Source organism: Diadema antillarum, unplaced genomic scaffold (assembly GCF_040938485.1).
Source record: "Diadema antillarum isolate AM-2024a unplaced genomic scaffold, OU_Dant_1.0 seq00001997_RagTag, whole genome shotgun sequence".
NCBI classification, from domain to species: domain Eukaryota; kingdom Metazoa; phylum Echinodermata; class Echinoidea; order Diadematoida; family Diadematidae; genus Diadema; species Diadema antillarum.
The window spans coordinates 32031-47735 of NW_027272653.1; the positions used below are offsets into that span (position 1 = coordinate 32031).

The window sequence follows — 15705 nt, forward strand, 5'->3', positions numbered from 1 at the left end:
TGAAAAAAAAAATGAGAAAGGTTACTTATTTCGAAGATTTATTTATCTTAAGACGATTATAAGGATTGCAGTTATTAAGTTTTGTTAGTGTACTCTCCTTTTTTCACCATGGACGATATTTTTGTAATGTTCCGATTAACGAACGTTTTGAATTCCTATCATGTTCGGACTAACGAACCGTATAAGAATGAGAATAAGGACCATATTTTATTATCGGATTAAAAAAACCTTTGTTATGGAATAACGCCAAAATGTGCTTAATATTTCATTTTCGAACTATTACGGACATTTAGTTGTATCAGAATCTATGTGTTTTGTATTGAAGGACTTCGGAACAATGAAACAAACCTTATCTGAATTCAGATTATTGTATTACAATAATGCAAGTTCCCCTCGGACTGTGCGTGATACGCGGAGTGAACATTCAATGATGTGTTCGCTCATGCAGAGACGCTTTAAAAATGCTTGTTCCGCTACGCATTTTCGAAGCGATCCGCATTTCGTTATAACGGAGCACATTTCCTTTGTTTTTCTTTGTCAGTGGTGCTCAGAAAAGACTTCGTGATAACGAAAATCTTTTTATTACCGTCTTCGTTATAAGCGAATTTTGTACCATAGACTTTAATGGCGATAATTTTGGGACCAGAAGTTTTGCTTCGTTATAACGAAATTTCGTTATAACCGTGTTCGTTGTAACGGGAGTGCACTGTATCTTTATTTGTGTTCTTCGTCTCTGTCTTAATTTGCTTTCTTTGCATTGTTTCATCAATTTTGTAACTATTTTACTGTTATACCGTTAACGCTCATTTCAGGATTGCCCTACTGCATCATTGGGCATTAACAACTAGTATATCAAGAATGTGGGAAGAGATTGTCACCTCCTTGGTATGATCACCGCAGAGCATTACCTCCCTTGACAATTACTCCTTATCAAAATTAGGCTCCAAACAGTCACCCCTCTTACAATAATTCTCCCCCAGAAAATTACGTTTCTCATTGTTATTTTCGAACATCGTTTGCTATTTGAATTGAAAAAGAAAGAAGCATTTTTTCACTACATATCGTCTGGTTTTGGTCGAGACCTAACTTCAGGTTTTAAACATCTTTTGGGTGAGAAAATTAGAAACCCGTTACGAAATGAGCATGTTATTCCAAGAAGGATTCAAGTTTTTGTGAAAAAAAAATACTCTTGAAATGGCCAGGATAAAACAGAGCAGCCCTATAATGTAAAAAGGATTCTGTCAACTACAACTCTCTATAGATCTATTAAAAAAGAGGGTGCAGGACAAAAGACTTCGTTAACAACTAGGGGTGTTTTGTAAAAAAAAAGAAATACCGTTAAACTCGTAATATTTTACTCTTTCTAATCAGACTAACTTAATTTGAACTGGATTTCCCCTTAAAGTGTCGAGGACATTTAATTTGAAAACTAGCACAATTCTACTTGTATGTAAAACAAGCTGTAATCTTACTCTTATGACAGATTAGGGCACCGTTTGATAAAAGTTGCCAGTTATGACATCTTGTTAGTCTCTAATAATTTCAATAAAACCATGGGTTCTGCTTGATTGATAAGCTCGAGTCACCGACTTGTTACCATGGACCTGCTTTGATCGACCTACAACGTCTACGATTGGTAATTGTGTGGAACTGACAGCTTGTCAGGACTGACTTCATAAAACCGTGCCCGGATCCTATCAGAAATTATGGCTTTATATCGAAGGATCCCTCGCTAATGTTAAGGAAATATGAATTGCAGTGAAATCAACTCTCCTTTTCTTATGTTTATCTTCTAATGTGTTATAACGGTAGAAAATGACAAGCCAAAAGAGTAAATGATGACAGTGTAAGTGAAAGGTGCATCTTCTGATATGGTGTTATGAACTTATGGAAAAATTACAAAGGGTGGTACTTCTTTCGGGGCGGGGAGGGAGGGTTGTCCAGTAGGTAAGTATCAGGAGGGGGTGGGGGGGGGGGGGTCGGGGTATGGTTATGGGGGGGGGTAGTAATCCGGGTGGTAGTTATCCGGGGGGTAGTTATCCGGGGGGTAGTTATCGGGGGGGGGGGGGGGGGTAGTTATCCGGGTGGTAGTTATCCTGGGGGTAGTTATCCGGGGGGTAGTTACCCAGGGGGTAGTTCTCCGGGGGGTAGTTATCCAAGGGGTAGTTATCCGGGGGGTAGTTATCCAGGGGGTAGTTATCCGGGTGGTAGTTATCTGGGGGGTAGTTATCCGGGGGTAGTCATCCAGGGGGTAGTTACCCAGGGGGTAATTATCCAGGGGGTAGATGTCCTAAGGGTAATTGCCCTTGGGGGTAGTTGCCCTAGGAGGGTAGATGACCGGGTGGTAGTTGTCCTAGGGGGTAATGGCCCTGGAGGGTGATTGCCCTAGGAGGGTAGTTGTCCGGGGGGTTGTTGCCCTAAGGGGGAATAGACCTGGGGGGTAATTATCCGGGTGGTAGTCATCCGGAGGGTAGTTGCCCAGGGGGTAAGTGCCCGGATACGGTGTTTAACACGCGTAGTGTGTCAGGCTCTTAGCCAGCATGCAATGGAGCAAATTGTATGGATCCAAAATTGCACAGTAAATGGAGCCACTTTTGCACGGATGATGACGTCGCATAATGAAATGGGCCGAATGATCAATGTCAAACAACCAATGAAATGACAGGGATCTCTTCAGGCGTTATATAAACTGAAATGATTTCATTCTGAATGACTGCTAATAGTTGGAGCAGCATGTTTGAACGAATTATAAAAAGTATTGTTTCTATCGTAATTCTACTTTAAAAAAAACAAAAATGTAAGACTGGCTGAATCATCGTTGGGATCATTATCGCTAGCTGCTAAAATTTGGCCACCTTAGTGGCAGTGTGTAACTGTACATTTTATGAACATGATGGCACTACACAATGCCGTTGACCCGGATATGATGTTACCCTAGGACATAGTGTGGTGCACTGTTATCATTTTGTCCTTTATTCATGATACTGCCTCAGAATATTTCTATAAAATCAGTCACTTTGAGAAAGCGGATGATTTTTCTTGACATTTGACTGCAGTCAACAGTGTAAGATTACTGTAAAACATGATATATTCGCGGCATGAATTTTTTGCGAATTGGAGCCGGCGGACCTTTTTGCGGCATGAAATTTTCATGAACTGCCACTGGCATTCAATGCATGTACCATAGACAGAACTTTTGCATGCATTTTAATTTCGCGAATCTTGGCGCTCGCAAAATTAGAATGCATGCGAAAATTCCTCGTTTTACAGTATCATGTTTGCTCATTCTGGCTAAACCTTGTTTAATTCACCCCTTTTGTCTTCATGATTATTATGTGGACCACTATCCATGTACATGTAGTGGATAGATGAGGTTTCCTGCTTATTTGAAATTACAGTCACAAATAATGTGTCACAGAATGATAAGCCACCCTATTTCTTCCTGGACTTTGCAATTAAGATTAATGAAAAAATAGCATGGATAGATTGACGACCATGAAAAATCCGTTAAGGATGTCATGTGAATTTCATCAAAATTTACTGGCTGCATTTGCACAATAGCAAATTAATCAAATCATTGTTCCGTTATTAAGTTTTTAGATACTGTGTTCAAGTGTTCCAGTCTTGGAGTCTAGTGCTAGCGGTGGATGAAATAAGATGGGAATTTAGGGAACTTGCGAATGAGAACAAAGTAAACCACGTGCATTCTTGTATGACAGAACTGCGTGCGGAGATTGAGTCGCTGAAATCCATGGGCATGTCGACAAGAGGAGGGCGTCACCAACAGGCGGAGAGGGCCAGAAGCGAGGACATGGAGCGACTGAAGGAGAAACTGGCGGACTCCCAGCAGAGGATGGTGGAGATGGAGGAGGCGTGGCAGGAGAAGATGAAGGAGGCGGAGAGAAGACGGAGGACCCTGGAGTCCCTGGAGAAGGAGGTGAGAGGATGAGGCTGATGATGGAAGGCTTGATGAAACTCTGCTCCAACCAAGAGCAAGGCTGTATCTGTTCTCATAGAGCACTATGCCTATTCTTTTCGTCAGTTCATTCAGTTCATATTTTTTATATTTTTCTCCATCGCAACATGATCAATAACATATGTGACCCTGCACCACAACACAAACAAAAAGTCGCCAGACATGAATTTTTTGTTAAGACCATATTCTGAAAGAGCAGACTTTAAGCTTGAAAATAATGTATAACTCAAATCAAATGAACTCTCCTAACCTATCTAAATATTGGAAAGAAAGCACAAACTCAGGAAAAGTGTGAACTGAGAAAAGAGGCTCTGAAGTACAGTGTCTTTTCAAGTGCTTAATCTTTACCAAACCGTGCTGGCTGTGCGATGAATGGGACAAAAAACATGAAGTAAACCTCTAGAGTAACACAATGAAGGGATTATCAGATTAAACTGAAATTAAGCATGCCTCATTAACACATTCTGTCCATAATTAATGCCAACTTTCAAAGCAGTAGCACTATCCTTTCAAAAGTTATTAGAGTTGGAAGTGAAGAGTGTGTACAAGGTTTTTCAGAAATGAAAAAGGGACTCTAAAGACACACCTAATCACACTATTCTACCAAACATGTTCGAAATAAATTGCAAAAAAACACACTTTCCCGCCCGTTTTATGATACCAAATTTTAGCATAATGGAAAAGAAGACCTCTTCTTTCAGAAAATATGAAAAAGTCAAGATCGGCTAGGCTGACACATTTCACTTATTTTCAGTCCTCACGCAAAATCAGTGTGTGCGACTTTATGTTCGTTTTTTGGTGCACGGTCACATATATGCACAGTGTACGTGAAAGTCAAGAATTTCAACATTAGTAGTCACTAAAAGGGGGAATATATTATACTTTAGAAGAAGCTCATATAACTGGGCATTATAATGCTGCCTTATACTGTATACAGTGCACTCCAGTTATAGCGAACACGGTTATAACGAAATTCCAGTTACAACAAAGTAAAAATTCAGGCCGCCACATAATCTACTCTATGTACTTCTATTGTTTATTTGTTCGGTTATAATGAAATTTTTGATATAACGAAAGAAAACTGCTGATCTTGAGCACTTCGTTATAATTAGTGTCCACTGTACATGATATATTTTGCAGGGTTCTTAATTTTGCAAATTTTGTGAGTCGGGTGCTATTCATGAAGTTAACAACATGCGACAATATCAAATCTGATCCTGACATAAATGACATAAACAATCTTCACGTAAACATTTCTCAGTTCACTGCCATAATCCAGGATTGCCAATTTGACCTCTTGCGAGATTGCCAGAAAGTCGCGATTTGCTATAAATGAGACTTGCTAAATATGTGGCTTATACAGTAGTTTGTAGAAATACATGGATTATACGGCATACATAAAGACTAGATTTGCATTTGTAAGGTCTTGGAGGAGTATCCACCATACAACTTCCTCCAGGATCTCTGGAAAAAAACAACCCAACAACAACAAGAACAACAAAACATTGTCGAATTTGTTTTAATTCAAAAGTTTCAATTTCAAACCATGACTGTTCCACCAGAAATTTGCTCAGAGTTTCAAGGTGGACAACACCCTGCCCAACCTGGTGAACCTCAACGAGGATCCACAGCTCTCCGAGGTCCTCCTCTACATCCTGAAGGATGGAGAGACTCACATCGGTCGCGGCAAGGAGAGTGCCGCCACCACCCACGACATACAGCTCAATAGCGCCCTCATTGCCGACAACCACTGGTAGGTCTGCGAGTGGCTCATTCCCTTGCTCCACAACTATATTGTTGCAGTTGGCGATAATGACATACAACGCAAAGAAAACATTTTGAGTTTGCTGGTAGGAATATGTCAATCCAAAATGCTTGGGATTGGGTTTAGTGATTTTGGACAAGCCGATTCTGATTAACCTTTGGGTTCCTTTGATGTTAGAATTTTACACATATTTAGGAGATAAACTTGTTCACATTTGATTTTGATCAGAGGTTGAATTTGAGCCCTAGATAAAAGTCACCGATGATGCCTTTGGGTAAGACACAAGACATGCCTCTCATTCTGCAAGGAAGAAAGAGCTAGCTCTGTTCTTCATGTGTGGAGTCGGCACACTGCGACGCTAATTAGAAGGAAAAAATAAAGATCATGTGGTCTTTGTGTTAGTGACAACAAAAGGAGAAAACTACCCGCGATGTGTCATAAGCACAGTAAGATGTCCACAAATCTTATCCTGATGCCACTGAAGTGATGAAATTTGGGGAGCTATTTAATGTTTGACTTGAAATTATCCTCGCATTTGTTTTGCTTCTTTTATCCTCGCATTTGTTTTGCTTCTTTTATCCAGAAGCACACTTTTCTCATTGACATAAAAATTGCTATGTACCGACATGTCTTATCTCATCTGCAGTTTGATCAGTAACAACGGGTCATACGTGACGGTTAGACCAGTCCAGGAGGCAGAGACCTACGTCAATGGAGACAGGATTCATCGGTCCAGAAGACTGCATCATGTAAGTTACCATGACGTTGCCATGGTTTCATCATTGGTTCCTCCTACATTCTTTCTAGGTCCTCTTGCTGAATAATCCAATTTGCTGTCAATTTTGCTTATCTTCACTTACATGTAGTATTGCACAGCACGTGGTTGCTTCTGAATCAATATCTTGACAAACATTCTTGTTTGTTGTGAGATGTCTAATATTTAGAATGGAATTTTTGTGATTCAATAAACTCATTCAGCAGAATCTAGCTATTTCTAACAAATATGGGATAGGATTGGTTGAGGTGGATTTCCCTACCCAGCTATAGAAAGAAAATCAAAATTTTGTGCTACAGTGTTAGTATCTGCAGTGCATATGTTGCTGCATGTGTCTGATAAGTTGTTAGTTTAAGAATGCTGACCACAAATGAGTATACTACATGTACTGGATTGTGTAGACAAAAACTTTTGCGAAACGTGGCTCCTCACAAAATTTGGGAAAATTTCTGGTTTTACAGTAATTCCTAGACAACGCCTCTGGGCATGAGTGTTAATATGGTTTGTGGCCTCCCTCTTTTTCCTTCTCCTTTATATTGTTTTCACTTCTATTTCTCTCTTTTTCTCTCTCTGCCCTGTACTTGTTTTTTTTTTTTCACTGTTTCTCTCCTCTTGACTTCCTCTTTTTTAGCTCACCTGAGCCGAAGGCTCAAGTGAGCTATTGCGATCGCCCTTCGTCCGGCGTGCGTCGTGCGTCGTGCGTCGTCCGTCGTGCGTAAACTTTTTACATTTTCATCTTCTTCTCAAAAACCCCAAGACCGATCTTCACCAAACTTAGCAGGTAGCATCCCTAGGGGGATAGGATCTCAATTTGTTCAAGTGGGCACCATACCCCTCCTGGGGGGCCCCAAGGGGGGCCCAAACCCCCCAAAATGAAGGAATCTTTAAAAATCTTCTTCTCTAGAACCAGAAGTGATAGAGCTAAGTTAATACTATGAATTAGTACATTAATGACTGTAGTTTCAAGTTTGTTCATGGCAGAATCAGGGGTGCCCCCCTTGGGACCCAGGGGAGGGGGGTGGGGAGGGGTCCTAATGGGGCCCAAATTTTATATTTTCATCTTTTTCTTAAAAATGGTGTTATGAATTTTCACCAAAGTTAGCAGGTAGCATCCCTAGGGGGAAAGAATCTCATTCCCATCAAATGGGCACCATGCCCCACCTGGGGGGTCCCCAGGGGGCCTAAATTTGGACCGAAATTGTAAATTTTCATCTTTTTCTTGAAAACCCTATCACAAATTTTCACCAAACTTGGCAGGTAGCATCCCTAGGGGGATAGAGTGTCAATTCCATCAAATGGGCATCATGCCCCACCTGGGGGGCCTCAGGGGGCCTAAATTTGGACCAATATTGTAAATTTTCATCTTTTTCTTGAAAACCCTATCACAAATTTTCACCAAACTTGGCAGGTAACATCCCTAGGGGGATAGAATCTCAATTCCATCAAATGGGCACCATGCCCCACCTGGGGGCCCCAGGGATCCCCCCCCTCCTGTAAGAAATCTTTACAGATTTTCTCTGGAACCAGAAGTGATTGAGCCAAGTTGATACAAAGAGTCAGTATATTGATGACTGTTGTTTCAAGTTTGTTCATGGGAAAATCAGGGGTGCCCTACCCCCACCCCCTTGGGACCCAAGGAAGCTTGATGGGATGGGGGGGGGGGGTCCAAAATCTTCCTTAAAACAACATACAATGTAATGGATTCTCACCAAACTTGGCAAGTAGCATTCCCATGGGGATAAGATTTCAAAGTGTTTGAATGGGCACCATGCTTTCCCTGGGGGCCCCAGGGCGTCCAAACCTCCTAAATTAATGAATATTCAATTATGTTTTTCTCTAGTTCTAATCAAAAGTGATAGGGCTCTAAGTCTTTTTTTTTCCCCTTAAGCTGCATAATCCAACATTCTATAAAGTACAGTGTACTTGGTAGGTATTTTTTACCAGTGTGATGGAATATGTAAATGGACACCATGCCCCCACTCTCAAAGCTACCCCCACCATAAGTTTCCAGTGTCCTCAGGTAAGAGTCTGCAAGAATGCATGGAAGGTGAACTTGGGATACTCAGGTGAGCGCGTGACCCCCGGGTCTCTTGTTTCCCTTAAATTTCTCATTTGATTTTTCTCTCCGTCTCCCCCCAGGGTGATCGTGTGGTAGTTGGTAACTATTACTTCCGCTTCAACCACCCGAGGGAGGTCCAGTCGTCGGGCCCTAGGACTAGGCACAAGGCCAAGTACAACTTTGAGTATGCAAGAAATGAGCTGGCCAGTTCTCAGGGAGCAAGGTGACTATCCATCCCACTCTGGGACACCGTCGTGACCTTGTTTTTATATTCTCGCAGATGTTGTCTTGACTAGGGTTTGTGCAAACATCTGAGAAATGCTTGAATAATCATTCGGCATTGAACAGTGAGAAAGTCATATTTTTCCTCAAAATTTTGGAAAGAATGCTTTGAAAACATTGGAGCTGTGAAATTTTGAGATGTTCCATCTTTTGGCTTCTGATGTAAACCCAAATTTTCTTCTGTTTCAAAGCATATTTCAGTGTTTCGTTTTTTTTGTTTGTTTTTTTTGTTCGATGCTCTTTTTGTATTTGAGACACATCGATGCAGAAGAGTAGAATAAAGTAAGGCCAAAATGAAAGAAAGAAAGACAACAACAATCTTTGAATGACCTATGAGAAATGTTTGATTTTCTAGTCTTGAATCTCATTCAAATTTGGAGAAATCAGTTCAGCTTCAGCTTTCACTTTCTGAAGAAAAGAGACAACAAAACAAACCATACCTTTTGTTTGGTTGAATATTTTGTGCTTCTTCTCAAGTCCACTTGCAAAGATTTTCCAGGATTTTTGAATTTCTGTCTCTCTATGTAGTAGAAGTCAGACTTCTTTGAATTTAACATGTGTTTCAATTCACTAACTGTTGACAACTTTGCAGGCATAACACAAGAAAGTGGAAAAAATGCAGCAAAAAAAGTATGCACTTTTTTTTTTCAAACTGGCATCTCATGGCCCCAAGCATACAAAAATTTGTCGGGATTTTCCATTCTTGAAAGTACACCACCTTTACAATGACGGTTATCTTTGTCAATCAACTGAGTCCTAACATCTATGTCTCTTGACTGCGTGCTCTCCATGCTGACAGGTTGGAGGCGGAGGTGGAAGAAGCCAGACTCCAGACGCAGAAAGAGATGCTGAAAGGCATTGAGGAGGCCAAGGTATGCTTGCCGCTTTCATGTCAACCATCTAATAGCACCGTTACATGTCGTATCTGCCCATGCATCTGACTGTTTCTCTTGACTACGGACTATGATGTGATTGAAGTTTTGGAAGACTAGTCCAAGAATGATGAAATGGCCCTGTATGTTTCTGCATCAAATGGGAAATATGCCTGCATTTATCAGTGTCATTTATTGAAAGTGCATTGTCATCATGAGATATGTGGGTAAATTTGGGTGGGGGGGGGGGGGGGAGTTGGAGGGGATGGTCTGGCTGTGACTCTATTATTGATTGGCAGTTTGAACTCTTCAGTGCAAACAAACTCATGCATATTAACAATATCTCTGCATGAAATCAACAAATGTCATTCCAGAGTAGAAAACGTGCAAGTAGATTTTGCCTGTACTTCAATTCAATACAGGCAGTGTTACCTCTTTTCTTAACGGGGCACCACATATTCTTTCTAGGGTATGTGTTCTCAAGGCGAGAGCATGCTTGCCTGGACTTCGCGACTGGGTAGGCCCTTTTCAGGGCAAAAGCCCTGGTCAAAGCCAAAGCAGGGTTAAGCCTTCTACCACCAAACTCTCTACTGCCATAGAAGCCTTCAAAGATTTCCTCTTTTCTCAAGTTACAAATCAACTGTTTCTGATTTGTGTAAATCTCAGTAATTTTACAGGTGCAGGTAGTCACATTCATTTACCCTTGTGTCTCTGTTGCTTACAGAAAGCTGCCCAGCAAGAGTTGGACACGCAGAGGAGAAACTTTGAGCGGAAGATCAAGGAGTTGGAGAATGAATTGGTGAGATTATGGTTGGACACACTCTGTCATGAGTCATGATAGACTTTCTGACTCTGTGCGTGTGTCTGCATACTTGGACGTAGGGAGGGGATGCTATAGTGTATTGAAAACTTATGCACATGTAGAAATGTTTTGTACGAACACAACAATGCAGTTACTTTCATATATCAATAAAATTCAAGATATGAGCTGATTAGGCAATATTGTAATTACACCTGATTATAGATTGTTATATTTATAACTGCTTGAAAATGCAATCAGCCCATAGTGAGTGATCAAGAAATATTTATGCAGTTACGAAGTCACAGGGAGATAATTGTCTTAGTTTTTAGAACCTTGATATCTTTGTAAACTACTTGCAGTAATACTTTGTCATGTACTGTAATCATGTCAGTGACTGAAGTTTTTTTTCCTTTTCCAGTATACCTATTTTATTGCAAAGCCTAATGCCAGATACGGGTATTTATTTGCAAACTTTTGACATATATCTGCTTTTTTTAGGGGGGGGGGGGGAGGGGGGAGAGGGATAGCACATTAGCAGGGCTCGACACTAACGCTGGCCCGGTGGCCCGGGGCCACCAAAAACGCACGTCGGGCCACCAAAATTTTAGAAATGATGATTTTGGTGGCCTGATCGGGCCACCAAAAAAGGTCGGATGTTTGCCTTTGGGCCACCAAAAATAAAAGTTAGTGTGGAGCCCTGACATTAGTCATGCAAAAATTGGGATTACACAATACAACAAAGATAACAAGCACCAGTCAAAGGCTTATTTGCTTATGTTGATGGCAACTTTTCAACACATCTTAACTACGACCACAGAAAAACCAGTCGATGCTTGGCCACCGGAAGGAGGACAGCTACAAACAGAAGGCTGACAGCAAAGTGGAACAACTGCAGCAAGAAAACAGGGTCAGTTTGTCCAACATTTTGTCTCACTCATTTCACTACTTCCACCAATTTGGGGTATAGCCACAATGCAACATACTATTGTAGAGTCCTGTCACAGATGCACTGTGGGATAGCTCGGTAATGTCGCTTGCTGTTGTCTAGCTCGCGTCACTGTCTGCATACCGATGCAATGCAATCAAAGTGTGCATTTTGTTCATTACTGCTCTTGTCCTATGTTTCAGTCTGGCGTAATTAAGGAATGCAAGTCATGTTTTCAATTTGACTGGTTTTTGGCCATTAACCCAGGGATGCCAGTTTTCCGGCAATAGCCGGAATTCCGGCTTTTTCATATTTTGGTGTCCAATTTCCGGCTTCGTGATATTTCCGTCTGTGGGGGAAAGCTGGAAAACACAAGAAAGAATAAAAGAAAGAAAGAAAGAAAAACGAAAAAATATGATCATCTAAACTTACGGGACATTCACTTTCACGATTTCCGTAGTATGTTTCGCATATACTTGGGCATGAGAATATCACAAAACGACTGTCATGCAAAACTAGCGCGATGTTGCTGCTGCTAGCTGGGCCATGGGACATGCAACACGTGCGATGATAGCGATCGAACAGTGTGTGGTGTTTCTATGCGATGTACTATATGTGAGGTCGCGATGCATGAATCATACTGCGCTCTCACTATAGCTACAGCGCTGAGACGGTGTGGTGAGTCGATTGAGTCAGCTGAACGAAGCAAAACTACGGATTTTACGGCACTAGGACTTCTTTATTTTTGCTACAAATTCTTTTTTTTTCTAGAATACGACCACATTATTGTCTGGAAAACGTTATACCAGCACGTGTGATCGCGATCGAACAACGTGTGGTGTTTCTAGGCGATGTACTATACTGCGGTGCATGGATCATGCTGCGCTCTCGCTGTAGCTACAGCGCTGAGAGAGTATGGTGAGTCGATCGAGTTAGCTGAACGAAGCAAAACTACGGAGTTTACGGCACTAGGACTTCTTTATTTTTGCTACAAACCCATTTCTCTGGATTAGATTTGAGGGAAGAAGAGCCCTCAGAAATGCTCAGATTGCACCAGAGAGCATCTAAGAACCCCAGAGCTTCCAGGGCCCTTGAGCGGGCCCTGGACCCCGGCCGAAGGGACTTCACACTTCGCGCTCATGATGTGCGCTTCGCGCACATCAGTTTCGTTCACAAAAAAAAATTCCGGCCCAAGAGCAATTTGCCACTGGCATCCCTGATTAACCCGTTGAGGATGGTTTGATTTAGCTACAACACGCATTTCCCATAGATACCTGCCCGAGTATACTCGGGACTCGTCCTTGATGGGTTAAAGTCGAGGGTTGTCATTGCGATGCTGCAATTTGCTGGTCACATGATGATAAGCTAAGAAATCTTCGAAAAAAAAAAACCCGTAATGAAAGACGTGACCTGGGTTTGTTGCTTGACAAACTTTAAATCACAGTGCTTCTTCCACCACTTATCCTGGTCATGAATACAAACACTCTTTGTGCGCTGGTTGGGTTTGTAGCAAGATGCAACACAGACCAGATATAACCTTGCTACCGCGACATCCAACAATGCATCTGAAACAGGACGGGCCGGGAAGCATGAGAAGATTTGCGGAAATGGTAATACAGATTAGAATTGAAACACAAAATCAGCTTTAGATGTTTTCGTAGATAAAAGTGTGGGACTTGTTAGAGGATTTATCATCATTGTAAAAATATGATTTGTCATTTGATGATTGTGCCGCAGCAGTGAGGTACCCAATTTTGCTTACAAGCAACTTTGTTCAGTACTCAGACATTGCATTATGCCTTTTTCACTTGCTGATGTTGGTGCCAATATTAGATTATCATTAAAAAATGGGTGGGGCAGAATGTCCGGACCTTCTCATACATTGTAGCTGTGTGCAGTGCAACAAAATTTATTGCATTGTATTGGGGCAACGGGACATGAAACGGTGTTGCAACTGATTGACAAACTGCCCAACAGCAACGTAAATAAATGCTGAATTGATCAGTGTTTTAGTAGTAGCCATGATAAAAAAATCATAGGCGTACTGTACATACTCGAGCAGGATTTGAACCTACGACCCCCTAATCTCCGGACAAGCGTCATCCATTAGACCACCAAGCTTCAGCCCGACAGCAAGTGTTGTTATGTACGCCCACAATTTTTTGTCATGGCTACTACTAAAGCACTGATCAATTCAGTGCTTATTTACATCGATGTAGGGCAGATCATCAATCAGTTGCAATGAAAACATCTCGACGGAAGAATTCCATGAATTTGAATAATAAAAGCAGTACCCGCTGCATGCTGTAAGGATTAGAACCAACACTTGCTGTCGGGCTAAAGCTCGATGGTCTAGTGGAGATGACGCCTGTCCGGTGATCAGTAGGTTGTGGGTTCGAATCCTGCTCAAATACGTATGCCCATGATTTTTCATCATGGCTGCCACTAAAACACTGATCAATTCAGTGCTTATTTACGTTGATATAGGGCAATTTGTCTGTCATTCAGTCGCAATGAAAATATCTCAATGGAAGAATTTCGTGAATTTGAATGAATCGGTGTTGTTTGTATTGCCATGATTTTTTGCAGATGTTGAAGCAAGAGCTGGAGTCAAGCAGGAGGCGGATGGAGCTAGAGGCTCAGGCCGCCCGCCGGGCGCTGGAGACGGGGAGCACCCACCAGATGCGGATCCTTCGGGAGCTGGAGAAGGAAAAAGGGCGGCTGATGAGGAGCGTGGAGAAGCTTCAGGCAGCCCAGAGGGAGCGGAGGCAGAGGAGGGAGAAAGGCCTGGCTAGAGTTGGTAGGTTGAGTAGTTGAGGGCATGATGCCAGGCAGGGTTGCACACTGACCCATTTATAAATGGTTATACCTTTTTGTATTGTAATTTTGGATTTTTTTTTTATGGTCATATGAAAGCCAAAGCAAGCACTTGACATTTATACTATGACAAGCTGCAATGCAATTGATTAACTTGTTTACGTGTTTGTGTGTCACACCTACTTGTTTTAAATTTTTTTGTTTATTCGTTTTTTTCTCAATCATCATGATCCTGTAGCTTTAACATGTTTCATCCGCAGATTCAGCGCTAAAGCACAGGCGAGACTTGCTGCAGCTGTCCATGTGGCTGCAAGAAGCCAACAACATCAGTGCCAAACTTGGGAGAAACATGGTGAGTCTGCATCATTGTGTCACCATGGCGATGAGAGCACAATGCCCTCCTCTCTGCCAGCATTCTTACCTCCGGGCACACTCCACCCCCTCTAAACCTTCCAAACCTCCCTGCCAAAATTTTTGCCAAGGTGATTTTTCCTCCCATAACATATGTCGTTTACACTGTGCAAATGCTGCACCGATGGTAAATTCCACCCTCGTTCAGTGCTAGATGACATGAAATGCCCCCTTGAAACTTCCACTCTAGTAACTTCATGTGAGTTTGATGTCATGACACAAACACTTCATACCCCCCACACCACACACTCACACACACGCACACACACACACACACTCACTCACTCACAATTACACTTCTCCTCTTCAACCTTAAAGGACAAGTCCACCTTCATATACATAAGGATTGAGAGAATGCGGCAATATTAGTAGAACACATCAGTGAAAGTTTGAGGAAAATTGGACAATCCGTTCAAAAGTTATGAATATTTTAAGTATCTGCGCAGTCACCGCTGGAAAAGAAGACTACTACAGTATATGATGTCACATGCGTACAACTATATAAGGAAAATAAAAAGAGAATTTCACAAAACTTTACTTTTTGAATAAAGTGCACAGTTCTTCGACTTGCTACTGACATATGTTAAGGGTAATATGATTCCCCCTGCCTTCTGAAAGAGAGAAGTCGAGTGTTGTTTTGTTATGGGAGAAAAATGGAAGTATGTTGAATTCTCTTTATTCTTTCTTTATATCGTTGTACTCATGTGACATCACAAGCTATAGTAGCCTGTTCATCCAGCTGTGACTGATCAGAAACTTCAAAAATTCATAACTTTTGAACGGATTATCCGATTTTGCTCAAACTCTCACTGTTGTGTTCTACTAATATTGCTGCGTTCACTCAACCCACATGTCTATGAAGGTGAACTTGTCCTTTAATGTCTCTACTTTGACGAGGTGGTACGACAATACAGATATTCTCACATCTTAAAGCCTGCCACAATACAGCTACTTTCACACCTTCATTTGAGAAACATCAATTTCCTCCTGCCAGCCAATGTTCAGCCAAGTAAAATCAACT

General features: G+C 41.6%; 1 protein-coding gene across 1 annotated transcript in view; it reads left to right on the forward strand.

Annotated features, from left to right (window-relative positions):
* Positions 1-15705, forward strand: part of LOC139713536 (kinesin-like protein KIF14) — a 66082-nt gene that overhangs the window by 13913 nt on the left and 36464 nt on the right. Inside the window, exons 11-19 of the mRNA XM_071625260.1 lie at positions 3720-3937; positions 5539-5729; positions 6388-6490; positions 8656-8798; positions 9657-9729; positions 10454-10528; positions 11349-11438; positions 14046-14256; positions 14534-14625. Of these exons, the coding sequence (XP_071481361.1) occupies positions 3720-3937; positions 5539-5729; positions 6388-6490; positions 8656-8798; positions 9657-9729; positions 10454-10528; positions 11349-11438; positions 14046-14256; positions 14534-14625 (1196 nt within the window). The remainder of the gene's footprint in view (positions 1-3719; positions 3938-5538; positions 5730-6387; positions 6491-8655; positions 8799-9656; positions 9730-10453; positions 10529-11348; positions 11439-14045; positions 14257-14533; positions 14626-15705) is intronic.